At 43.0% G+C, this 26,501-nt stretch overlaps 3 protein-coding genes across 4 annotated transcripts; all 3 read left to right on the forward strand.

Annotated features, from left to right (window-relative positions):
• Positions 1–4,253: 4,253 nt before the first annotated feature.
• Positions 4,254–9,674, forward strand: LOC120674246 (probable protein phosphatase 2C 7). 2 transcript variants are annotated; one of them, XM_039955393.1, is made up of 8 exons: positions 4,254–4,852; positions 5,619–5,746; positions 5,815–5,913; positions 6,000–6,158; positions 8,724–8,810; positions 8,972–9,063; positions 9,178–9,275; positions 9,388–9,653. In XM_039955393.1, exons 1-7 carry the CDS (start codon positions 4,542–4,544, stop codon positions 9,232–9,234), a joined length of 933 nt encoding a protein of 310 aa, XP_039811327.1. In that variant the 5' UTR covers positions 4,254–4,541; the 3' UTR covers positions 9,235–9,275; positions 9,388–9,653. The 2 variants fall into 2 exon arrangements, with proteins under 2 accessions (XP_039811327.1, XP_039811326.1); XM_039955392.1 differs by having other exon boundaries at positions 4,256–4,852; positions 9,201–9,275; positions 9,388–9,674.
• Positions 9,675–11,123: 1,449 nt separating this feature from the next.
• LOC120673216 (DEAD-box ATP-dependent RNA helicase 25-like) lies at positions 11,124–14,832 on the forward strand. The gene is made up of 10 exons (XM_039953966.1): positions 11,124–11,547; positions 11,955–12,061; positions 12,156–12,211; positions 12,327–12,548; positions 12,623–12,829; positions 12,905–12,991; positions 13,081–13,176; positions 13,252–13,467; positions 13,846–14,028; positions 14,254–14,832. The coding sequence occupies exons 1-10, from the start codon at positions 11,192–11,194 to the stop codon at positions 14,479–14,481; spliced, it is 1,758 nt and encodes a 585-aa protein (XP_039809900.1). The 5' UTR covers positions 11,124–11,191; the 3' UTR covers positions 14,482–14,832.
• A 5,185-nt stretch (positions 14,833–20,017) lies between these two features.
• LOC120673584 (DEAD-box ATP-dependent RNA helicase 26-like) lies at positions 20,018–24,029 on the forward strand. Its single transcript, XM_039954493.1, has 10 exons — positions 20,018–20,396; positions 21,345–21,451; positions 21,545–21,600; positions 21,711–21,917; positions 22,007–22,213; positions 22,296–22,382; positions 22,479–22,574; positions 22,658–22,873; positions 22,946–23,128; positions 23,296–24,029. The coding sequence occupies exons 1-10, from the start codon at positions 20,101–20,103 to the stop codon at positions 23,521–23,523; spliced, it is 1,683 nt and encodes a 560-aa protein (XP_039810427.1). The 5' UTR covers positions 20,018–20,100; the 3' UTR covers positions 23,524–24,029.
• Positions 24,030–26,501: the final 2,472 nt, after the last annotated feature.

Below are 26,501 nucleotides of genomic sequence, written 5' to 3' on the forward strand. Positions count from 1 at the left end.
AATACATACAATATAGTAGGGGCCTGCCGGCATAAAACCCAAATCCTATCTGACGTTCCAATTTGGCTCTGGAAACTGGGTATACCTTGATATTCCCAGTTTGGATAGCTATTCCAGTGCCGATCGCATTCGGTCCTATGGGCATTCTGATACTGCTAGGGACACTCCTTGTAGGCAAGATCCAGGTTCCTGTGGTACTGGCGCGAATCGGACTTCCATCCCTGCGCCTATCCGGCACGGAGATCCACAAGGTCCCCAACGATGACAACAATGAGCACCTTGCACCAGCACTCAAGATTTTCTACAGGGACGCTCTACATTCTTACATGCACATGCGAGTCTCTACTCTTCCCCTACCTTCGGAGATCACTGGCGAGGGCACTAATAAGTGTCCTCGAATACATATATAGGAGGGATTTCAGTCTGTTGACCTGTACTACGAGCATGACTACGACAAATGTATGGACTATGGAAGACGGTGTGCTTGCGCAGGAGGACCTAAATCTTGCCACTTGTCAGGTTCACGGTTGACTCTCTCAACTCAAACTCACGCACTAGGAAGCTCGCCGCGGTCCAAATTTTGCATCTAACACATTGCATGTCTCAGAAATAACCACCTCGACCAAGGCGGTTCAGCAGTTGCCAGTTGCCACCTTGATCAGCATGCTGAGCTGGACAGGTTTTTCGCTGCAAAGATTACTGTCGAGATTTCTGGAGATCTCCTAATTGTTGGTATCCCAGGCACAATACAGATGATATCTTCTCTTCTTGATTCTGATGTATAGAATGATTTGGTCATCAAGCACGGGATTCCAGCTCAAAAAGTGGACACCGACGAACAGGGCACTGATAATTGGCAACTAAGTTCAAGGGTGGATATTAAAGGGGAGGAAGGTGGTTATCAGACAGCATCAGTACAGGCTAACTCAGCCCATGCAGCAGTCAATAGTTCATGGAGCTCCAAGATACACATATACTTGCAACAATCAAGGACATGCTGTCAGTTCCAAAAGAAGGAAAAGAACCGTGGATGGATGAGGATTCATTTCCTGTACAGGGGATGCTAATACTTAAAAAAGCTCACTCATGATCTTGATAACTGTGCAGAAATTAGCAGAGCAACAGGTCTCATCCCAAAGATTGTAGGGTTGATAAACTACACTACAGACCCAACAAACATGAGCGAGGAGTGACAGAATCTGATTACGACTACATCCTTGAAGCTGGTTGCAAGGCTTGTCTGCGTCGAAGGAGAAGTTGGTATTGCACTCAGGCACTCAAACTCTGGAACTCATCATTGATCACCGCTTATTCATTGATGATATATCTTTTGTCCAGAGCAAAAGGGTTATTTGATTGTGCGACTCGAACTCTGAAGCCATCTTACTATTACTAATTGGAAACTCATTTGAAGTCTCCATAGCATGAAGCCACCTAGGTGCCTAGGTGGACACTCTGAAAAAAATAGATAAATCTTATAAATTCTTACAAAAATCAGAAACATCCAACCTTCAATCCAACACTCTAATTATAATAATCATCATATCTGTTATCTTTTCTAATAAATTACCCACCTATTCCATTTTGAAAATAGAATAAAGTAACCCACTAACCTTTGTGTAAATTAACCACCTATGCCATTATAAAAATAATACAAATACCTCTCTAATTTTGCATATAAATTATACAATTATATTATTATTATTATTACAAGTTAAATTACTCCCAAATTTTAATCTAAATTATATAATTATAATAATATATTAAAGTGCACTAATATAAAATTATAAATTACTATTTTTCTCATTATTTATATAAAAATACTACCCACGATATATATCACCATATATGTATGTATGATGGAAAAAAATAAGAATACCAATTCACAAACAAATAGTTCAACTAAACATATATTAAATACATATGGAGGTGTGATGTAAAATGAAATCTATTGCAACTAGATAATGGTAAATACATATTTTAGAGTATCTGTTAGAATATTTAACAGATGAAAAAGGGCGTGAGATAGATAATTGTAATTATTAACCTCATTCTTATATTAATTCTAATTAGCCCTTGCGGAAGCACGGGTTGATAGACTAGTATTTAATCAATTAGGAAAGAAGGTAGTGAGCCTACGTCAAGTGAGGCTCAAATAAGGGTTGTCATGGACACAGCTAGCGTGACAAAACGAGCTACCACTAGTTATCTATTGTATTTTTTTAATTAATTGTGGCGGAATATATCAAAGGGTTGGGGGACAAATCTCTGTCTTATGTGGATAGTTCCAGAAACAAAAACATCCTTCTCTTAGTATTCATTTTTCTCTATGTTCTGCAGGGTATTTGGAAGAGTGGTTATTTTTCAGTCAGGCGTGGATGTAAAAATATAATGGGTACAAAAACTGATATTTCTTTGTAAAAAGTGGTGTCCCATATGTTGAACACCTTTTTTTTTGTGAAACATCTGTTGAACACTTCGCTGCTGATATTGGGTCGTTATGGATCTGAAAATGGATATGAAGGGATCAAGTTTAGAATAAAGGGTATTTGTCTGCACCAGCTGATCCAGTGTATGAAGGAGTCATCTTCAGTAAGTTACTTAAGGATATATGGATATTATTATTTTACCATCCTCTAAAAAAAAGATATGATTCTTTGTCATTTTCAAACTGTAGTCGAAACAATTGCAACTTTGTTGGTATAGGCGGCGAGCTACAGGCTCCCACTCCATATAACCGCTTAGCTTATTATTCGAAGTTAGCACCGTCAGTCTTATTCATCTCGAACAAATGACAGTCACTGTGTGTCTAAACGGTTGTTTAGTCCGTTTACATACCGTTTAAATGCTACATAGTGGTACACCATTTCTATTTACACACCATTTAAATGCTACACAGTGATACACCGTTTCTGTTTAATCGATTGTTTTGACCGTTTAAATAGCCGTTTTACTCGTTTAAACACCCATTTTGCCCTAATAATAAGCTAAGCGGAAGGTGACCAACAGTTTACCGTTTAATGCAGGGACGGCTCCAGGGGGTGGGCGGCAGGTGCGACCGCCGGAGGCCCACAGAGCTAAGGGGCCCTGGATCATATATGTAACTAGTAGTATTAGTAGATATAATAAGTCTTTAATTGAGCCCATTAGGCCAAATCACATGTTCAGGTGACCAGGTTCAGCCCATGATGTAAGGGTGAGGCTGCTCCGAGGCTTATAGTTGCAGAGTAGCGATGCTTCGTTTTTTGCTGCCGCTAACCGCCACGAGACACGATCACGACTTGCAAGTTGCCCTGCAGCCCTGCGTGTGCATCCCTACGAGCTATAGGCTAGCTGCGACGAGCCGATGGACGATCTGCTGGTCTGCTTTTTTTTTAAAAAACTTGGCAGGAGCACTGCCGATTCATTTAAGAAGAGAAGCAAGCAGGTTCAGGTTTAGAGAATAAATATCTACTAGTTTGTTTGAGAGTGGAGGTCGGAGAGGAGTAGAGAAATAGACACCGTGTTCGGCTGGCCTGCTGGCAGCTGCTTTTGGCTGGAGCTAGCAGCTGCCATGCAGTAGCCCGCCAGAGCAGCCAGCAGCAGGCAACAGCCGGATTTAGACCAACCGAACGGAGCCAGAGGAGACGACGCTGCCATCTGATTTGCTCCACACCGCTCACGACGAGCGGCAACTGGCAAGACAGCAACGTGATCACATTAAGCAACACTATTGTTAGTTTTATTACAGTATTGTTATACTTTAACTGAGCTATACATATATTATAGAATACTTTTATTATTTATACTATATATTGTGATTTTAACACTAAAAATTAGTTCCCTTCTTTCTTGGCCAGGAGCCCTTAAAATTATAGAGCCGGCCCTGATTTAACGTTTAGGATAGCGCTGATGACAGTAGTTTAATCAGTGAGATATTACATCAAACAGATGGCATGCACACGAGGAAAAGATGTCTGCGAGTAATTACTGCGGGTCCCGATGGAGGAGACGAAGTCAGGACTGGGCCGAGGCCCAAGTCCAAGCACGACGACGTCGCCGGGACCCACACGGACCCACCTGATAGCGATGCGACACCGCCTCCGAGGCTCCACCTGCTCGAACGTTGCCCCCAGGACTCGAAGCCGGTCCCACCACGGGCCCGCGTCACTGACAGCTGAGCCTCGGTTACACGGTCCCACATGTCATACGAAGTTTATCCCTCCAAAGTCCAAACCAAATATTCTTCATAAAAAAAGTCCAAACCAAACCTGGCATGATCCTCTCTGCCATCGCATCTCCGCTTCGCCACCCTTCCCTTCGATCGCCTCTCCTTTCGTGGCCCCGCTCCCGCCCCCAACAAGTCCAGCTCACCCACGCGCGCTCACCCGCCGCCGAGCGCGCTCCCGAATCCTTCTACATTGCCGCCGCCCGACGCGCCCTCCCCCTCCGGCTCCGCTCGATCGGATCCCGGAGGCACAGGCGCGCCCGCATTGCCAAATTTTTGATCCGAGAGGTTTGCCGCCGCTAGGGTTTGGGTCCGAGCGTCGAACACGAGTTAGATGGCGTGCGATGGCGGCGCCAGGGAGCAGGAGGGCCCGAGCCCGGCGTCTGCGGCCCCGGCCGTGGCGGCGGCGGCGAGGGCGAGGGCGAGGGCGAGGGCGCTGCGGCCGCCGAGGCCCAGGAGCCGCAAAGGGCTCGGCGTGCGGCACCCGCTGAAGCTCTGCCGGTTCCTCGCGACGGTCCAGATGAAGGCCAATGCCAGGGTGAGGGAGGCGGGGGAGGCGACCCTGGTGGCGGCCCTTGCGGCGGCGCAAAAGGAGAGCGAGAGGGAGAACGTGGAGGTTCCCGACGTATCCGGCGCGTGGAAGAGGTAACACCTCCTGGATCATGGGTGCTTTATTGCTAATGTTTGTTTTAGTTGACAAATTGTAGGTTCCAATCAGTGGGTCTTGATTGACAATTGAGACCTTTTCATATGAGGCGTTTGGTTCTTTTGAAACTTAATTGAAGGAGTTCTCTTGTGTTATAGTGATAGGGCTTGAAGCTTATGATTTATCGAGGTCATGTAGCTTGTAGCATATGAGTACAATATTAATTAGGTCAACATGACTTTCTTGATGAATCACTGGTGAAACATCTATTGAAAAAAATAGATGTTTCACCAGTGATTCATCAGGAAAGTCATGTTGACCTAATTAATATTGTACTCATATGCTACACGCTACATGACCTCGATAAATCATAAGCTTCAAGCCCTCATGTATCAAGCCCTCATGAATTACTGGTGAAACATCTATTATAAGTACATTTACTTATCTTTGTAACAAGCCCTCATGTATCAAATACCGATGCATGGCAACCTATTTTAAAATCATTTAAAGAGATTGCCACTGTTATACATAACGAAATTGCATGGAGATGTTGTGCTCAATTGCTCATCCACTCACAGACCATATAAATTGTATCACCTCAAATGCACGGCAGCTGCAAATGCAATATTTGAATGGTGGGGTGTGTGACTGTGTGTTGTATGGTTCCCCTTCTACTAATGAGCTCTCACGTGTGGGAGGGAGGGAGTCTATTTGTTCATCAGTAGCTCTCTTAATTGCTCTCCTTGTGAACATCTGTGCTTGCAGTGAGGATGGAAGTTTAAATTGTGGGTATTCAAGCATTAGAGGTAGAAGACCGGGCATGGAAGACTTCTATGATATCAAATCATCAACAATTGATGATAAACAAATAAACTTCTTTGGTGTATTTGACGGTCAGGCTTCACTTCTGGAACACCTTATTTGCTCTATTTAATGAATCTCACACCATTCATCATCTCAGGTCATGGAGGTACCCGTGCTGCTGAGTATTTGAAGGAGCACTTATTTGAAAACCTCAAAAAACACCCAGCTTTTGTTACTGATACTAAATCTGCAATAAGTATGATGATTTCTCATAGATTCTTACTTAAAAATAAGCAGTTAATTTAATAGTAAATTGATGGATCTACTAATGGTAAATTGCAGGTGAGACCTATAAAAAAACTGATGCTGATTTCTTGGATGCTGTTGCTGAAGGAAATATTCAGGTTGGCTCAACTGCATCAACTGCAGTTTTGGTTGGTAACCATCTGTATGTGGCAAATGTTGGTGATTCACGGGCTGTAATATCAAAGGCAGGCAAAGGTTCTATTTGTTTCCTTAATTTTCTCACTCACTCAGTTAGTCAATACTATATAGCCTCGCATGTTACCATTGCAGCATGTTGGGGTCTTGCCTTAAAAAGTTGATAGTAATGTATCACTTGTTAACTTGCAGCATGTTGGTGATCAGCATGCGCCCAGCCTAAAAATTGAGTTGGATTTTATCACTGCCTGGTACTGTGACACAGTTAAATATTTTAGAGTCCAGATGAATCTGGTTATTTCAAGAATTTCATGGACCACCACAAAAGTTAGTTTTTTTTCCCTCAACCACTCCACTCCAAATCAAGCATTCAGGCATTCAGCTACCTAACCTGACCTCAACTGCTTTCAAGGCGACCCTAATCCCATCTTGGCAGCGTGGTCCTATTACCCTATGTGTTATTTTCCTAGTAACTGCTCCCTATACCACCCTGCGAAAATAGCCATTGCAGCATAGCCCTTTGGGCTATTTTCCTATAAAAGCTAGCCGATGAGGTTGTTTCATCCTACTGTGATGAAGCAATCATTGGGTGAGTGGGCAAGCACTGAAGGATCTGATGTCTTAGTTGATGGGAAACAGACTGTCTGCTAGCCTTCCGGTTGAAATAGGTCATCTAACCACAACATGATGGAAGCCGCATGGTTGACACGTTAGTTTGTGAAGAGTCAAACTGGCATTAGGATGAGTTTTTGGAACATATGGCTAGCAAGTGTCTGACTGATTTTCCTTGAAGCATTTGACAAAACCCCTGAATTGTGCTGTGATTTTTGAAATTTCCCCTCCTTTTTTTTCTTATTATGCAAGTCATATAAAGGTAGGTGTTGACGTTGTATGTTTTTTGTTGAAAAAGTTTCATACAATTTCCTTTATTAAGTCCATTTAGTGAATAAGAAAGTACCAATATCAAGTGGGTTATTGGGAAAACACTTAGTCATATATATGTTATATAAGGTGGGATGGCAACATGCAATCTAGGCAAGTTAGGAAAGTGATTCTCATATTTATATTTAACTTACTAGCATAGTGCCCGTGCGTTGCTATGGATAATATAACCACGTTGTTCTTATGTTATTTTCTAATTCTCTTTAAAAAAAAACATGTGAAACTTATTGAACACTATGAGAATTTTACATGACAAAATCTAAAACCTCCTATTTACTTTCATCAATTCAATAGATAACAAATAAGTTTTAATCCAAATGGCTACCCAAAAAAATAAATATGAAAATACAGTCTTTTGTCATGCTCGCCAAGCATATTGCCAAAATTATTTTCCATACACGCGATTAAGCCATGGTTATCATCAGTGTCAAAGGTTATCACTGATGATGTATTCAATGTCCTACCAATTGTACATATTAAAATTTTATTTTGAATTTAATTGTCAAATATGCATTGTGTTGCTATGGGTAAAGACCGGATATATCAGTAAAGTATATGTGACCTATTATAGCAAAGAAAAAGATCAACTTGTTATATGTGACCTATTATAGTAATTTCAATTTGCAATATATTGTTCTACGATGTTGGTGTTGAAATATTACAATGAGTCGCTCTTCTTCTCCTAAATTTGGAATGTCCTCAATCATTTTTTCCGAGCCAAAGAAACCTTGGTTACAGACTATGCAAGTGAGGAGCTTGGATACATGCATAACCTACTGTGTTGTCCGGAAGCAGGAAGCTGGTCAAGGACCAATGTGACGCTTCCTCTTTGATCACCAAGTTGATAACGCTTCATGTTGTCGGTGATGGGCGTGCGCAGCCCTGTGCCTGCCAACGCGCCTCCATCTCCAAATAGCTTCTTCCTTCTCCATGAATCTCCAGTAGCAGTAGTTCTTATTGATTCATTTGTTTTTATTCACAATGAGCATAGCACAGCTAGCCGCAACAACACAGCACCACCACCAAATTCCCATCCAGCAACCATATCAGATCATGAGATCATACAAACCAAATCTTCCTTCTCTCTTCTCACTATTTTCTATTTTCAGAGCAACCAAATCAGATGAGCTCCAATCCATACGGAGGTCGACAAGCGCCAGCAACTGCAGCTCCAATTCTCCTCGCCACCACGTGGTGCGCCCTCACACACGCTAGCTAGTATCACCAGGACCTGCAAGCACGGGCTCCCGTGGTAGCTGGCTAGGTTGTAGACGATCGAGCCATCATATGAGGATCTTGAACGAGAGCTTAGAGTCGGACTTTTTTCGTTTACACGATGCGACACGGGTGCAGAAGCTGCGCACGGTCTGAGTCCTAGTTGAAGACAATCCAGGAGGATGAGCTCCGCCCGGCCGAGTCCCAATCGAAGATGACTGCACGACTGGTCGGACTCACATATGGGACGAACTAAAACCCACCTGTCAATGACACGAGACGTACCAAACCAAAATTTGAGGCGGAAACCTTACTCGCTTTAGTAATATAGGTATAGATTTGGTTCCCTTGCTATGGTGTGGCTTAAAGAAGCACTGCAACTTATCCAGTCTGGACTTACATTTTTGTCTATTAATTGATTGTATATGTTGCTTGTTGTTAAAGCACTTGTGCCACTCTCATTTGCAGCTATTGCACTCTCTGATGACCACAAACCTAACAGAAGTGATGAGCGGAAACGGATTGAGGATGCTGGAGGAATTGTTGTGTGGTCTGGTACGTCAAATTCATCATAATAATGGCCAGTTTGGTTTAGTGTGTGTTTGTATTTCCGTAAAAGTTACTACAGGTTCTATCTACTTGGTTCAGGTTCAATTACAGTTTCTATAAAAAAGGTCTTCTAGATGATAATGGTAATTGGTAAGTAAACTTTGCAGGAACATGGAGGGTAGGTGGTATACTTGCAATGTCTCGGGCATTTGGCAATCATTTGTTGAAGCGGTTCATTGTTGCAGACCCTGAGATTCAGGTGTCCTTCAATTCTCATAAACTTTGTATTTAATCCATTGAAAAGGGGATAAATACAACACTTACCCCTGAAATGTCTGATGTCATTTGTGCACTTGATTAAAAATAGAGGCAGTTTACTTGTAAACTTATTGCCAGGATCAAGAAATTGACGGTGAATTGGAGTTTCTGATTTTGGCTAGTGATGGGCTGTGGGATGTGGTGCCAAGTGAGGTTAGTGTGCCATCTACCAAATGTGGGATGTGGTTTCGAATGAGATGATGAAGCTTTACTCTGTGTTCCTTTCCTAATGCCTGTGCTGATCAAGTCCTTGTGGTTTTTCCAGCATGCTGTTGCATTTGTGAAGGACGAGGATGGCCCTGAGGCTGCAGCCCGGAAGCTGACGGAGATTGCCTTTAGGCGTGGGAGCACTGACAACATTACTTGCATTGTTGTAGAATTTCGCCATGATAATATGTCTGATGGTTCTCCCCCATCAGCCAATCAAAGTTGATCTCCCCATGATAATATGACATGATAATATGCTGGCATTGTCACCTCTCATGATGCATGGGCTCGATTCGAAGTGTGGTCTCGTTTGTTCGTTAGTCATTTACCCGTGATTTTTCTTGCTGTCTTTGTCTCGGCTCCCCCTGTTGATCAGGCCATGTTTAGTTCCAAAAAATTTTGCACAGTATCTATCAAATCAAATATTCGGACATATGCATGGAACATTAAATATATTTGAAAAAATAATTAATTATATAGTCTAACTGATTAGCACGAGCTGAATTTTTTAAGCCTAATTAGTTTATAATTGGACATTATTTGTTTATTTGTTAAGTAATAATGAAATGTGCTACAGTACCAAAATCTAAATTTTTTCACCAACTAAACACATGCTCAGCTTTTTTCAGTGACTGTCACTCTCCTGATGCGTTATATACTTATACTAGGATGGTTAGCGTGCTAACGCTGCGCCCGTAGGGAAGACATGTAAGGATTATGTTATTATTTAACCTTATTGTTAGCATAGTATAATTAATTAATGGCGTCTTTACGGCTACAGTACAACAGTACAAATTATAAAGGCGATGAATAATGTTGGCGCATGCAGGGTTGTAGACTTGGGCATGTTTGAATTGTCTAAATTAGGTGCTAAATTTTAATATTTTTGAATCTTGACTAAAGGTTAGCTCATCCCGTTGGGATTCTTGTTAAGAGGAGCTAGTGCTAAAGTTTAGCATTTTTAGATATTAACCTGGAGCCAAACAACATCGTATAAATATGATGTAGGTCTGAATAAAGAAAAATATGTGGACTAAGGGTCTATTTGGAGGAGCTAAAATTGAGTGCTAAACTTTAGCACATATTAGCACTCATGCACATACTAAAGTTGAGTGTTGGCTAAAGTTTAGCTCATCCACCACCGTTTGGAGAAGCTAGTGTTAAAGTTTAGCATTTTCACCTATTAGCATTTGGATCCAAATAAAATCTAAGTTGGTACTTGGGAATTATAGTATTTGAGAAGCACGTGCATAGAAAAAAATGTATTTAAGAAATTGAAACAAACAATAGCAGCATACATCTGCCCTCGTCTGTTATTGCATGTCTGCAAAGAGCAGGGGACGGCAAGGGCGATGTTGAGCGACGATAAAGGGAAATTTTAGCGAGGCAAGGACGGCGGCATGAAGCCTCCACGAGTGATGCGCATATGACCGGTTGGGCCCACGAATATCACGAAGTGAGCGAGCCGAGTAAAAAAAAGCCAGGCGCGCGTACGCGTCTGCCACATGACGCGGAGGTGGTCGCGTCCAGCGGCCATGCGGCGCGATAGCACAGGCAAAATAGCTGAGGCTCTCCGTTTGGTTCACCGATATGAATGTACATACATATTAGCTCGCGTGTGCAAGTGTTTTATGGATTTCATTCCCTTAATGAATAAAGTGTGTAACGGTAATAATCGGTATATTTTAAAATGGGCTTTCCTTCGTAAAGTGAAGATACGAACGTGTCGTCGTAAACACGAGACCGCGGCCAGCAAAACAAGGCTTTAAAAGGCGCCCTGGAAATATCTTATCTTCCTGTCGCCGCGCGCCAAGCCGCAAGCCCAGAAGCCCCCCGTCCTCCCAAAACCCCGCTTGCCGGAGATGGCCAGCGGCGACCTCCTCCTCCGCACCCACGCCGGCGCCCCGGTCCTAGCGAGGGCCTTCCCCTGCCGCCTCCGCGTCTCGGCGAGGCGCCGCCGCGGGCTCGTGTCCCCCCTGGCCGCCGCCAAGGTCGGGGTCGCCGGCCGGGCCAGGCCGGGCGGCGCGGCGGCCGTCCAGAAGCGGCGGCGGAGGGACGAGGGGGAGAGCCTCTCGTTCTCCAGGGTTGTCACGAGGAGGGACGCTGTCGACGAGGATGAGGAGGACGTCGAAGGGGAGGCTCTGCAGCTGGGCGTGGGCGCGGTGACGAGGGGGGACGAGGCAGGAGGTGTGGATGGCTCCTACCTCAGTGACACAAGGTAATGGCCTGCGCTACGGTTTACAAATGTGCACTGCATTCTTTTCTACAGTACTCCATACAGACGAATTCGAACTCTTGTTTACTTCTTACCGTTGCTGTCTGTACTAGTAGAGCTGATATTTAATTTGAGAATACGAGTTTTTTCATAGCTTGTACAGCCATAAGCCCATACTTGGTGCCAAATTACTTCTCCCTAAGTTGTAGTAGTGTCCCGTGTTAGCACAAATCTATAATACTACAGATCAGTTATTACTGCCTTTTTAGTAGCGTTCCTCAGCTCATTCAATAGAGGATATAATTTGATACTGGTCAGTACCCTGTTGGTGTTCATATGACTTTTGTCATTTGTTATGGCATCTCCATTTTGTTTTATCCTTTTAATAATATATATTGCATATGTTGCAGGTTTGATCAGTGTGTCATTTCTTCTCTATCTTTGAAAGCTGTCGAGGATGCTGGATATGAAAGGATGACTGAGGTGCAGGAAGCAACGCTGCCCATAATCCTTCAAGGTCAGTGAAAATGCAATTATTATTGCTTCACACTGTGCTATCAATATCTTGTGAAGTCTGGAAGGTGACATTTCAATGTTTTGTCCCTGTATAGGCAAGGATGTTCTTGCAAAAGCAAAGACAGGAACTGGCAAAACAGTTGCCTTTTTGGTATTACTTCTTGCCCTTCAGTTAGTTGATTTGATGTCACTAGCACCAACAGAATTACTGCAGTCACACTATTTAGCCGTTACACAATCTGACTGAGTTTTCACCTTTGTTTCAGCTTCCAGCTATTGAGGTTCTCTCCACATTGCCTCACCAACGGAATCAGTTACGGCCACCTATAAATTTGCTGGTGATGTGTCCTACTAGGGAGCTTGCAAACCAAGTGGCTGTCGAGGCCAGGAAGCTTCTCAAGTATCATCGCTCACTGGGTGTGCAGGTTGTAATTGGTGGCACAAGATTAACTCAAGAGCAACGAAGCATGCAGGCTAACCCATGTCAGGTTGTAGGCATCAATTACAGTGTGTTCTCACCTAGTTTTGATATATTCACTAACACTTGGTACTGGTCTAATAGATCCTTGTTGCTACACCTGGAAGGCTTAAGGATCATCTGGAGAACACACCTGGTTTTTCTACCCGACTCAAAGGGGTTAAGGTTCTTGTTCTTGATGAAGCTGACCGCCTACTGGATATGGGATTTAGAAGAGATATTGAGAAAATAATTGCTTCAATTCCTAGAGAACGACAGACACTGTTGTTTTCTGCTACTGTTCCAGAAGAGGTACTTTTCTTCTTTCATTCTCTCACTATGCCCTTTTGTTCTTCAAACAGTTTCTGAATTGAAGATTAAATTTAGGTCCGCCAAATTTCGCACGTGGCAATGAAGAAGGATTATAGGTTTATCAACACTGTTATAGAGGGAGATGAGGAGACACATTCGCAGGTTTAGATTTGGCATCTCTATGAGCATTAGTGGTAAAATTTTAAAGCTTGCTAGCTCTGAAGTACCTTACTCTCTTTTTACTGCATCAGGTGAGCCAAACATACATGGTTGCACCACTAGACCTGCACTTTTCTATCCTATATGATGTATTGAAGAAACATGTGGCTGAAGATGCAGACTACAAGGTAAGTGAGGTCATCAAGTTCCCAGCTTATATCTTAGGAACTTTCACTATTGCCATTTCACATATAATTTTTCAGGTTATTATATTCTGTACCACTGCAATGGTCACCAAACTTGTGGCTGAAGTTCTTTCTCAGCTGAAACTGAATATAAGAGAGATCCATTCCAGAAAGTCACAGTCTGCTAGAACTAAGGTCTCAGATGAATTCAGGAAGTCAAAGGGCTTGATACTGGTCAGTTCTGATGTTTCTGCTCGCGGTGTTGACTATCCTGATGTCACCCTTGTAATACAGGTGTGTATACTATTTTTTTTTTGTTTTACAAATCATCCTGTTGTAAACTGTTGTTGCTATGAGTTAATGCTAATCATTTGCTTCAATTCCTTAATATTTGTAAACTAGAGCTATCGTGAGTCCTATATCTGTATCATGGGTTCTACGAGTCATCTATGGAAAGGTGGTAATAGGTCATGGCCCTAATGCCCCCTTCACAATCCAACTCAGTCCTTAAGTATTCTTAGCTCAAAATTTTACGAAATATGAGCCTGGCTCTTTTTTAGCCCGGGCCTTAAAATTATCTGGGCTAAATTTGAGCCCCTTTACCACCTATGGCTATTAAAAAAGATTATCATTTTCTCAGAAATGACCTCTGAAAATTAATTTGTCTTGCAGATTGGAATTCCTGCAGATAGAGAACAGTATATACACAGACTTGGCAGGACTGGACGGAAAGGCAAGGAAGGTCAAGGACTTTTACTGTTGGCTCCTTGGGAAAAGTATTTTCTTGGCACAGTTAAGGATTTGTCCATATCAGAAGCTGCAGTACCTTCAGCCGATTCAAGTGTTGAGACAGAAGTAATCTATTATTTGCTTGCCATGTATATGTGATTAATTCAGATCTTGTCCATATTTATATGTGCAAGTATAATTTGGCTGAGCTTACCCCTATGTGATTGGGATTTGATGGCTTTGTTGTTGTTGTTGAAGTCTATCTTTCGCTGCTCAAGAAAACTCAATTCAATTTTTTGGACTGTAAATATAAAGTACTCAATGTCTTCTTATTCCTGCTTGATTTGATAGGTCAAAAATGCTGTCAGAAAAGTAGAGATGAAGAGCAAAGAATGTGCCTATCAATCATGGCTGGGGTACTACAACTCAAACAAGACGATCGGTCGAGACAAGTCCAGGCTTGCTCACCTTGCAGAAGAGTTCAGCCAAAGCATGGGCCTTGCAGTTCCTCCAGCGATACCTAGAAACATTCTTCGTAAGATGGGTCTTAACAATGTTCCTGGGCTCAGATCATCATAATCATGATGCTTCAATGCCAAGCAGAACTGCATAACTTGTGGTAAAACAAACATGGGCATTTTACCAGCCATAATGCCCTCAACCTCGCCAAAAGTATACAGGCATAGTACTTCAATATCGCAGGTTTTCCGCATTTGCAAATTGTTGCTGAAGGTCAGAAGTTCTGACAGATGCCTTCAACCTGTGCATAGGCCTGGAGTTCAGAAGTTTTAGGCTCAAACGTGACCTGTCCATTAGTGTCTCAATTTTTGTCAAGTCCACTATCCACAGATAGTTGAAACAGACCGAGTGATTCTTGATATATAGCGGTTTATCAGTCTAGTAATCTGTATGAAATGTTCTATCTCTGAACCTTTTTTGTGATTGGGTCTTGCCCATTTCCACGAGAGATCAGCGCCTCTTGCCTACGACTTACCGAGTCCACGATCTTAGACCTTCTCCTTCCTCCAATCCTTCCCTTTTCCTCTTCACCTCTTTCTTTTTTTTTTCTTTTCCCTTCTTCCTTCCTCTAATTTCCATTAAGTTCTTGGGACGCTGCCTCGGCCGCGGATACAAGCCGTTCCAGCTGGCAAGGCGCTCCTGCGAGACTAGCCGTAGCAGCACGCTATTTTTCTCTGTTGTGAACCGTGAAGCCCCTCGTTCACCTCTCGACAATGTGCGATATGACGTGTGCGCCTACCGAGGTCGCACAGGCAGACGGACAAGCCGTTCCGCTTGAATGGGCCGTTGCAACGCTTCCACGGCCACTCTAAAGAAGTCTTGCCACATGAGGTCCATCCGTCCATCTTACACCCATCGGTGTATTTTTCTTAGATCATGTTTGATCCAAGTGTTAATGGATGAAAGTGCTATATTTTAGCACTAGTATATCCAAACATGAGTGTTAATAGAGTGAGCTAAAATTTAGTCAACACTTAAATTTTTTAGCAAATATATGAATACTAATATGTGCTAAAATTTAGCACTCAACTTTAACCCCTCCAAACGCACCTTTACATAGATACCGAGTGGATGTAGCTTGTACGCCGGCTGCAAAAATGTCTGCATCGTAGCTCGACGCATACGTCCAAATCAAGCGATTCTATACTCATGGAGATGCGGCGGATGCATCGCAAATGGTATGGCTCTACTTATTGGTCTCAGTGCACGTTATTACATCTATCCAACAAGCACCCAAACCTCTTCAGGTGCATATTATTGCATCTGCCCAATTTAAGATGTGCTTTAGAATTTGTTGAGTACAGTTGGTTATTATCCTTATGGAGGAACCTATCTTGAAGTCTTGAATTAGCACATATGCTTGTATTTTCGTAGATTTATTCAAGGATCTTGGCAATATTCTTTCAATGATAACTAATATTGAAAGGTTCGTTGCCGCTAGAGTGGAGGGAGTAAGGAAAATGGACCTAATTAGACCATTAGTGATTTTGGTGATTGTGTGTCAACACTAACATATGGACTAACAATGTTTGCGAGTATATAAGGTTTAGTCTCATGGATGCGAGTAATGAACTTGGGGAATCAAACAGCGATGAACTAAGGTCAAGAAGACTTGTACGTGACCCTAGAAGACCTTTTAACCAACCCAAGACATCAAGTAAGAAAACGACCCACGAAGAAACCAAGATAAATCAAGTCAGAACAAGACCGATGCATTTGACTGATTCATTCGGTCATGTGCTGGAACTGGAACAACCGATTCATTCAGTCATTCCATGGAAGGAGAGAACGGCACTGGAATGACCGAACAAGGGCCGAACCAGTAGTTCAGGCTCATGGGGCCCTGGCGTCAGCCACCCAACGGCGACCTTGCACAGTATGACCGATTCGTTGGGTCTGTGCATTGTGTAGTGACCGAATCAGTCGGTCAATGTAGGCTGCCCGTTGGAGCAACGACTATATTCTTTGGTTGAGGTTATAAATACCCCTTTGCCCAGCCATTTCGAGGTGGTGAGAGCTCAGTGAGGATATTGGCTTGTGCTCCACACACTCTTAAGTGCTCTAGCCACTAAAGTGCTCAACAAAAGATCTAGGCAATTAGCATAAGGCCTAGGTCTTGAGAAGTGCTAGTTTAGGCCTTTTAGCACATTGCTTTAAGGATTAGCCTAGAGTTAGATGAGGTTTGCACACCCCCTTTGTATCGGTGCTTGCACGCACCAAGAAGAGTGAGTAGGCGTAAGAAAGTTTTGCGAGATCCTCCAACCGAGTTTGTGGAGATGCCGCCTCTAGTTGTGATGGGATGAGAGGCCCATGGCGAGTTGCCAAAAACTCTACCGAATAGAGAACCGGTGGGGAGCGTTCGGGAGAGGTAAAGCGGAGACCCACTTGCGTGTGGGGAAGGCCCATCCGCTATCCACGGAGTTACTCGGCCAGGGAATTTATGCCCTTTGCGCAGACATTCCCTTGAGAGGGGCTCTAACACCGAGGACTAGTGGAAAGCGTTGCTTTCCAATACCTCAGTAAAAATCGTCTTGTGCCTACATTGTGCATTTACCTTTTCTAGATTACCTTGTATAGTTCATAGGATTGGAACATAGGCGCAAAACTCTTTTGCGGTAGAGATAGCAACCATAGAAAAATCTAGTGCACATTTAGATAGAAATTGGAATAGATTTTTATATGTTCTTGGAGCCTTAGATTTTTCAGAACACCTAATTCGCCCCGCCCCCCTCCCTTCTTTGGGTGTCACGGTCCTTTCATAGGGTTGAATAGGTGTTCATGAAAACTCAAAATAAAAGTTGGCCTTAAATGCTAAGATTTGCGTAATTTTAGAGAAAATGAGTGAGTCAACACATATACCTATATTCATGGGGTGAAAAAAGGTATGATACATTATATTCATGAAAAATACGACATGTTATACCACATAAGAAAAACAAGCTCATATTACATCAAAATTTCTTGACAATAACAAGTTCATAACAAACTAGCATTAAGGCCTCTTACTAATTAAATGATAACCAAACAAAGCTCGACCTAGCAGACCACATCACATAGGTCATCACATTTTGCAAATCACAACATGAACCAACTTCTCTCCCTTTTTGACATTAAGCATTAAAAAGAGAAGAGAAACTACATAAAACTCAATCCTCATCCAAGTTGCTATCCTTCATTTCCTCGTTATATTAGGTGGCAATGGTCTTACCCCTATGGCGAGCAATGAATGTGGCAAGGGTCTCATCATCAGTTAGATCATCACCCACTAGATGAGTATACAACTTCTTTTGACTCTGCAAGCTCATGAAAATTCCTTCCATGTAACCTCCATATGCACATGAATGTTCTGCTGAATACTTTTTCACGCACAAAAAAATAACAATAAATTATTTATTCAACATACACTCCAAACCACCTTGACCTGGACGATGAGTGAAGGCTGTACTAGCAGCAGCGGTCCTAGAGGAAGATAGCCTAGAAGGTGGATAAGGGATCAATGAAGGACTAGAGGGAGATGAGGTAGTCTTGGCCTTACAACACCGACGAAGGGGATCTTTCGAATGAATCCTTAAAGGTACATGGCTTCCATGTGTCACGGTCTTCACAAAGCACTTCTTGGTGACCACCTAAATCATTCTCATAAGATATGGAGCATGAGTACGACTCTGAAGAGTTGTCCAAGAGGTGTTCATAATCTCCTTCCAAATCACATCAAACACACTAAAATCACCACCATTTTCATAGAACAAAGTGAGGGAGGGTTTTTGTAGTAGATTGAATTCTTGTTCCATTGCCTCCTTTAGGAATGATGGTTTGCCTCACCAAAAAGTTCACGTAGCGGTAGTAGGGAGCATATGTGAGGTTTGGCAATAGCCGTCTAGTGAAGTGCTATCAAGATGCATACAATCTATCACCTCATCCATGGGCTCACAATAATCATGAACGTTGTTCTTGCCAAGACCATTCTCATTGATGAATCCAAGAATATTTGCAAACCTCTTGTAACTACACTTGCATCGCTCCCCTCGATCACGAAATGCATGATTGTGCCATGTGTTGTCAAATGATAGAGTCATGAAGAATTGAGCAATGACTTCATCATTCCAATCATGTCCAAAAATAATAATATCTTTCACATTATTAGCCTCTAAAGCATCTAAAGCCAGAGCAGAGATTCATCTACCATATCCCTACATGCTTTCCAATCAATCACCTTTGACTCAAAACCGAATTAGTTTTCTTTCCTAAAATGGTAGAATTGTAGAAATCAACTTGAAAAATATTACAAAACTGGTGATCTGCCACAAACTTATCTTTCTCATAAGCAAATGTATCCTCAAAGCAAATATTTTTTTATTCCATTAGAGTTAGTAGACTAATCACGAGGTATTGAAGGAATCTCTTGACCATGTCCTTGCCTCTTAGCCTCAGATAGCCTCAAAGGTCCAACCCTTGTAACATCTATGGTTGTTGCAGATGAAACAACGCCATCATTACTAGCAATTCCTTGAGCATCACCCTTCGCCACATTAGCAGTGTGAGGATCAAAAGGTACCTCAATAGCAACAATACCACTAACTCGTGGAGGGGGGAAGCCGAATTTGGCCCATGGTCGTGTTGTCCGTGCTGGCTGCCGTGCTGGCTGCCGGAGGAGGAAGAAGATGAATAAGAGAGGAGCGCCAGGAGGGGATAAGGTCGTGGCGAGCTAAGAAGAGGGAAGGAGAGTAACCACGAGAGGGAGGGAGAGGAGCAGTGCAGGGACTCGGCCCTTGCCTTGTCCGCGCGGCAGGGGCGGGGAGCAGTGCGACATGGCGGGGGACGTGCGTCGCGCGCAGCACGTGCGTCGCACGCAGCACGTGCGGGCGGCGTCGGGGCCAATTTGGCCACGGTGACACGCACAGGGAGGGGAGCGGAGGAGCCTACGCGCGACGGTGGGGGAGGGCAGGGCCGGGAGGAGTGGGGCACGCCGGGGAGGGGTGTAGGCTGAGGCGGAGCGCGAGGGCGAGCGGGAGCACCGTGGAGGACGCAACAGCGGCGAGGCAGCGGCACACGCAGGTGGCGGCGTTGGCGGCAGGTGATGCCTGTGGGGCCGGGGCGCCGACGCCGGCGTGGCCGTTGGCGGCGAGCTGGCCGCCGTGCCCATCGCTGCGCCGTGGACATGGCCAGGAGAAGAGAGGAGAGGTGCCACGTTGGATGTGTGACGTGGACAAAACCAGATGACGTGGACCAAAATCGGGTTGTTTAGGTTCGTGGGGGGTAATCTGCACGATTTTGAAGTGTTGAGGGTGCAGGATATCCGGTTTTGTAGTTCCGGGTTGAAAATCGGACGTTGAAAAATGAACTTTTCCCAAAAAAATAACAATAAAATTCGCGAAATTGAGAAAATGACCTGAGATCTTTCATTTCGAAAAAATCGTACAGTGTCATATTTTAAAAAACTTGTAAATTTAATATTAAAATAGATGAAGAGTGCATATTTCATATCAAATATCGAAATCTTGAGAGATTAGAGGTGAGTATTGGAGGTGGAGTAACCGGTGAGAGAGAGGGTACGGTCGGGTGCGAGAAAGGGGCAAATGAAGCGGTTAACCCGACCCCGGTACCGGCCGCCTCACTCCTCTGTTCTCTTCTCTCCCACCCGGCGTTTAGGTCAAAATCGCCGACGCCGCCAGCGACATCATGTCGACCAGCGCCAACCCGAAGCCGAAGCGGCGGCGGAGGGGCCCGCCCAAGCAGGGCCCCGCATCACCCGTGGTGGCCACCGTCGGTGCAATGGTTGCCCACGAGGTGGGCGGCGAAGGGGCGCGGAGGGACGCGAGGCAAGCGCCCCCGCCCGCTAGGGTGGTCGCCACCACTGCGACGGGAAGAGGTTCCGGCGGGGAGGGTGCCCGCGGGGTGGAGGGTTCCGCGTCGAACGATGGTAGGAGCGCTCACGAGGCAGGCAGCGTCGACGGCTCGTACCTCACCGAGACACGGTAACGCCCTGTCCCCCGCTCATAAATCAGATCGGTTGAGTGCCTGAAATCCTGCCGAGCTTTGTAGGAATGAATTCTGTTCTAGAGTTGTTCTAATTCTATGGCTACTGCTAAAGCATATTGATTGGGATAACGACATTGTAACTCTTTGATATCTAGTCTAATTATTTCGTCCTCTATAGTATTTTTAATTCATCAGTATGTTGTAGGAAACTGTTCGATGCTTGTAAGATCTCTAGTACCGCATGTCAATTTTTAGAAGTTTTCATCAGCCTTAAGAGCTATAGGTAATTGGGTTCATCTGAAATTGGGAGTTATTTTGAAATGTGAGTTGTTTGTAACATTGTCGGCTGCCCTCTCAGTGCTCATCTGATTATTGAGATGGGAACTGCTAAATATCACCTTAGTGTTTTACAGGGCTGCAATGCCTGGATATAATATATTTTTTTGCCTCAAATTTGTGCTTTAGGGATTGCAAGTGTATGATGTAAGAAAAAATCATGTGTTTTTTAAGGCATCCTGACACCTATCCTTTTCTGTTTATACCTTAATTAAAATTATATTGGAGTTGCACTAACTTTACACGTGAGATAGGATTATTTTGCATTGTAATTTTCAATAATGGTGATGTAATAAAATTAAGATGTTAGAATGCTGAATAATACCTGATTCTTTCTGTTAGTACAAAGTTAGATCTAATCAAAGCGTAGATGTCTTAAATCGTAATTGGATGGCTGAAAAGTTGGTGCTGGGGACACTTTTGCTGAAAGTTATTTTATTACTGCTGCCCCTGATGAAAGTCATCTTATAATCCTGTGTCTTTACTGCTGTTATGCTTTATTGTGTTATTGTTATTCATGTCACATGTTTTATCAATGTGAGTCATCTTATAATCCTGCGTCTTTACTCCAGTTGTGCTTTATTGTGTTATTGTTATGCATGTCGCAGGTTTGATCAATGTGCTATTTCTCCACTGTCACTGAAAGCTGTCAAGGATGCTGGATATGAAAGGATGACCCAGGTGCAGGAGGCTACTCTGCCAATAATTCTTCAAGGTCAGCGAACATGCAAAACATTACTTTCGATTGGTTTGATACCAATTTATTAGGAGCCCTGAAAATAACATGTGAATTCCTTTTTGTTTGCAGGAAAAGATGTCCTTGCAAAAGCAAAGACAGGAACAGGAAAAACAGTTGGCTTTTTGGTATTTATTGCACTTCAGGCCACCTAGTCAATTTGATTGTCATAGTAGTTTTCTCAACTATTGCAGTGATACAACTATGGGATTAACCCATCTGACTGAGTTTACTTTAGCTTCCAGCCATCGAAGTTCTCACTGCATTACCTCGTTCGACATCTATAAATTTGCTGGTGATGTGCCCTACCAGGGAGCTTGCAAACCAAGTGGCTGCAGAGGCCAGGAAGCTTCTCAAGTATCATCGCTCATTGGGTGTTCAGGTTGTAATAGGTGGCACACGGTTACCTCAAGAGCAACGGAGCATGCAAGCTAACCCATGTCAGGTTGTACACATGAATTACAGTAGTACAGTGCGTACACATAGCACATCTAGGTGTGGCTCATGCACTAATATTTTGCATTCTTCAACTAGATTCTTGTTGCTACCCCTGGAAGGCTTAAGGATCATCTTGAGAACACACCTGGATTCTCGACTCGAATCAAAGGTGTCAAGGTTCTTGTTCTTGATGAAGCTGACCGCCTATTGGATATGGGATTCAGAAGAGATATTGAGAAAATAATTGCTTTCATTCCTAAAGAAAGGCAGACACTACTTTTTTCTGCTACTGTTCCAGAAGAGGTATCTCTTTTCGTCACAATCACACTCTACCCTTGTCTACCTTGTATAATCTGATCTTTGAAACAAAAACCATTACTGTTAGGTCCGTCAAATTTCTCATGTTGCAATGAGAAAGGATTATGAGTTCATTAACACTGTTCAAGAGGGTGATGAGGAGACACATTCACAGGTTCCAATATTTCATTTTTCATGAGCTATATTGTTAAAATTTCCTACATGGGAGTATGTTACAATGTAAGCCTTACATTATTGCTGCTGCTATCAGGTAAACCAGATGTACATGATCGCACCGCTTGACCTGCACTTCTATATATTGTATGATGTATTGAAGAAGCATACCGCAGAAGATGCAGAGTACAAAGTAAGTGCACTAAGTAATTGCATGTTTCTGTCTTAAGGAATTGCAGTTGTGGCAGTTTGTTGTTGACAACACTACTTTTGTAGGTGATTGTATTCTGTACTACTGCAATGGTCACGAAACTTGTAGCTGTGGTGCTTTCCCAGCTAAAACTTAATATAAGAGAGATTCATTCCAGAAAGTCACAGTCTGCGAGAACTAAGGTCTCAGATGAATTCAGGAAGTCAAAGGGCCTTATATTAGTCAGTTCTGATGTATCTGCCCGTGGTGTAGATTATCCTGATGTTACCCTTGTTATACAGGTGGGATCAATGATTGGTTCTCGTAAAATATAAAACATGTGTATTCATTGAGAAATTTATCTGATATTGTAGGTTGGCCTGCCTGCTGATAGAGAACAGTATATACACAGACTTGGTAGGACTGGACGGAAAGGCAAGGAAGGCCAGGGCATCTTACTGTTGGCTCCCTGGGAAATGCATTTTCTTAGTACGGTTAACGATTTGTCAATATCAGAGGCTGTGGCACCTTCTATTGATTCAAGCATTCAGGCAGTGGTAAGTTCTATATAGTATTTGGCATCTGTCCCACTATGTGGTTTGGTCAATCTTGTGTAAATTTAGTAAGGGAAGTCGTATCTTGGCTGCTCAGGGTATCTGAAGTCAACTTTGGCCTCTAAAGATTAACAGCCTTTATGCTTTTATATTCTGTCTTGACTTCATAGGTCAAAGATGCAGTCACAAGAGTCGAGATGAAGAGCAAGGAATCAGCCTATCAGGCATGGTTAGGGTACTACAACTCAAACAAGTCCATCAGTCGAGACAAGGCCAGACTTGTTAGGCTGGCGGAAGAGTTCAGCCAGAGCATGGGGCTTGAAGTCCCGCCAGCTATACCCAAGCTCATTCTACGGAAGATGGGCCTTAGCAATGTTCCTGGGCTCCGGTCCGCATAACTGTGATAACCCAAATTCAGCAGAATTTGACCAAACCATACTGCTCACAGTTTGGTTTTGGATATCAGCAGATTGTTTTTTGCTTAATTTCAGAAGTTTCTGACCATGCATCAGATTCAGAAGCCATGGCTTCAACAATGACTGCTTCCATCTTATCTGAAGCCGAATCTTGACGGGTCCGTTATCCACAGCAGACAGGTTCAAACAGGCCACCAATGACTATTCATATAGCAAGTTGTTCTAAAGGCTATGATTTGATCCTGATGACCTGATCCAATTTGAGAAAAGATGTGTGGTTGCACGCAGCACCTCAGGCGAGATATTCGTGGCATAGTAACGCTTGTACCACTACATTTCTTTATCAGATGCTAGTATCATCACATTTCTTCCATTCGAGCATGATTATTTACCAGTGCGATATTTTTCTCGTTCCTTGATGATACCATCACAATTATTATTTGTATGTACTCAGGCAATGACCAGCCAATTCATGGAGGTAATGCTGCGGTCCTCGGGCTTGCCTTATTGTATTCAGCTGTCTCGTTTTTCTTGCTTTATGCCTCTATGGCCATATCAGGACAGCGTGCGCCGTGCCTGCCTGTAGCCGATGCGATCCGTGCACACTCGATCGAAAGCTCCGTTTGACAACAACAATGTTTAATCCCGTCAACAAACGACGAATCGATGTAATTTTCATCAAAGGCTCAAAGCTTCATTTCTAATTTCGTTTACATCGGTTGAAGGAGCTGTAACTGCAAAATTTGAATCGAATTAGTAAACCATTTCATGATGTGCTAGTTTCACAACGATAATAGCAAATGTTTATGGAAATTAAATGGCGAACCACCCCAACCCAAAAGCTCATTTGATGCTTAAACCTGTAGGTATGGTTAGATCTACTAATTAAGACCCTCCAATCTATAGTTAACTTTATATATAGAAATTTAGTAACTCCGCTCTTGATGTTGGGCTTATATGTAGGAGGGGCTAGCCCTGCTAATGGGTTGTAACCCGCACTATACCCAACTGGCCAACTCCACCCAAAATTAATATATTTATATACCCAACTCGGCCCTATCCCAAATAGTTAATTTTTCAACTTTAACCAACAAAACCCATTACAAGTGGGTAACCCATAGAAACTCATGCATTCTACTACATATTTCAGAATTTGCATAGAATACAAATTTAACTAAATATAATATTTAGTGGCTCCGATCTTAACATGGGGCCTATATATAGATCTAGCTATACTGTTTTGCACAGAGTAGCTGCCAGTCATACCGAGTCATCTCAAAAAACTTTCAAATAATTTTGATAAAATTTTATAGTGCGAACTTGAGATTTTATTTTTAGGATCCAGCTCTTCGCGTGGGGGCTCAATGTAATTCTAGCCACACTATTTTGCGGAGAGTAGATGTCAATCATACTGAGTCATCTCCAACAAATCTCAATTAATTTCAATAAAATTTTACAGTGTGAATGTGATGTTTTATTTCCAGAGTCCGGCTCTTGATGTGGGATCCACATGTAGATCTAGCCAACAAATTTCAGTTAATTTCGATAAAATTTTTTTAAAGTGAACGTGTGGTTTTTAATTTCAAGGTCCGCTCTCAACGTGGGATCCATATTTATATATAGTTATAATATTTTGCATAAAAGTATCTGTAAGCTATACAATATAGCTCTAATAAATTCCTACCAACTATGCGAATGCAAGATTTTAGTTTTTAGGGTTCAGTTTTTTGTTAATGTGGGCACTCCACCAAATACACTTATTCCAACTTGCTCTAACATGCATTTATAGTTTTATACCGAACCCGCTCTGCCCCTCCTCATTATCTAATAATACAATTTATTTTGATCCATCTAAACACACTAAAATCTACCCTATAAAATCTATTTCAACCCAACGTACTAGCGGATATAGTTGCAAGGTACGGTCAAATTGTACGCTGGAATTCCCGTGGTCACGTGTTCGTGGTGAGGGACAGTGGGGACGGGGACTTTGGAAAGTGGAGAGCCCGTAGGAAAAGAATTTTAAAATTCAAAATTCCAAAATTATCACATCAAAAAAGAATCTTACATGCATGGAGTATTAAATCTAGACGAAATAAAAAACGAATTGCATAGTTTGCTTATAAATTGCGAAACGAATCTAATGAGCCTAATTAGGCTATGGTTAGACACTAAATTGCTACAGTAACAGCTACAGTACATATATGCTAATGATGAATTAATTAGTTTTAGTAAATTCGTCTAGTAGTTTATAGACGAGTTTTGTAATTAGTCTATATTTAATACTTGAAATGTGCAAATATTTCATTTCAAAAAATTTACACGCGCAACTAATCGAGGGCTCGGTAGATGAGCGCTGGAGAGAAGGGCTGCTTCGACGGCCACGCGGTTGCCGTGGGCGCGCCACGGTCAACGTCACGACATTTGTGTTGGTCCTGAAGAAGGCGATGAGCGGACTAATGTATCATATCCTGATCCATGCTCCTCAAAGGCTCAAATTATGCATGGTGCACGTTGGCTAAAGGACCCGCGCTCCGACACCTGAAGTATGTTTTATTTCTAAATTTGCATTGTTGTAAGATCGAACAATCTGGGTGTGTCGATGGAATCATGGAATAGCGAAGTACACTATATAGCATTATCCGCGAAGAGCCAACGTTTTTTCCTTCAAATATTTTACAAAGATTTTTTAAAATAAAAACATTCGTTCTTAATATGGGCTGAATTATTAGGTCGAATTGCTTGTGTCTTAAGTATTTGCAGAGGCAGTTGAAGAGAATTTTTAACCTTGTAGCACCACCCCGCCGCCGTCCAGCATCCGGCCGCGCGCCACCGGGCGCATGGGCGCCTGTGCGCTAGACGCCACAGTCCCGACTGGGGAGCAGGCAGCGCGCGAGCGAAGTGAATGCGTGCAGGCCGCACCGCCCAGAGCACAGCGAAGTGGGCGGGCCGTCCGTCCT

Source organism: Panicum virgatum, chromosome 5N, assembly GCF_016808335.1.
Source record: "Panicum virgatum strain AP13 chromosome 5N, P.virgatum_v5, whole genome shotgun sequence".
Classification (NCBI taxonomy): domain Eukaryota; kingdom Viridiplantae; phylum Streptophyta; class Magnoliopsida; order Poales; family Poaceae; genus Panicum; species Panicum virgatum.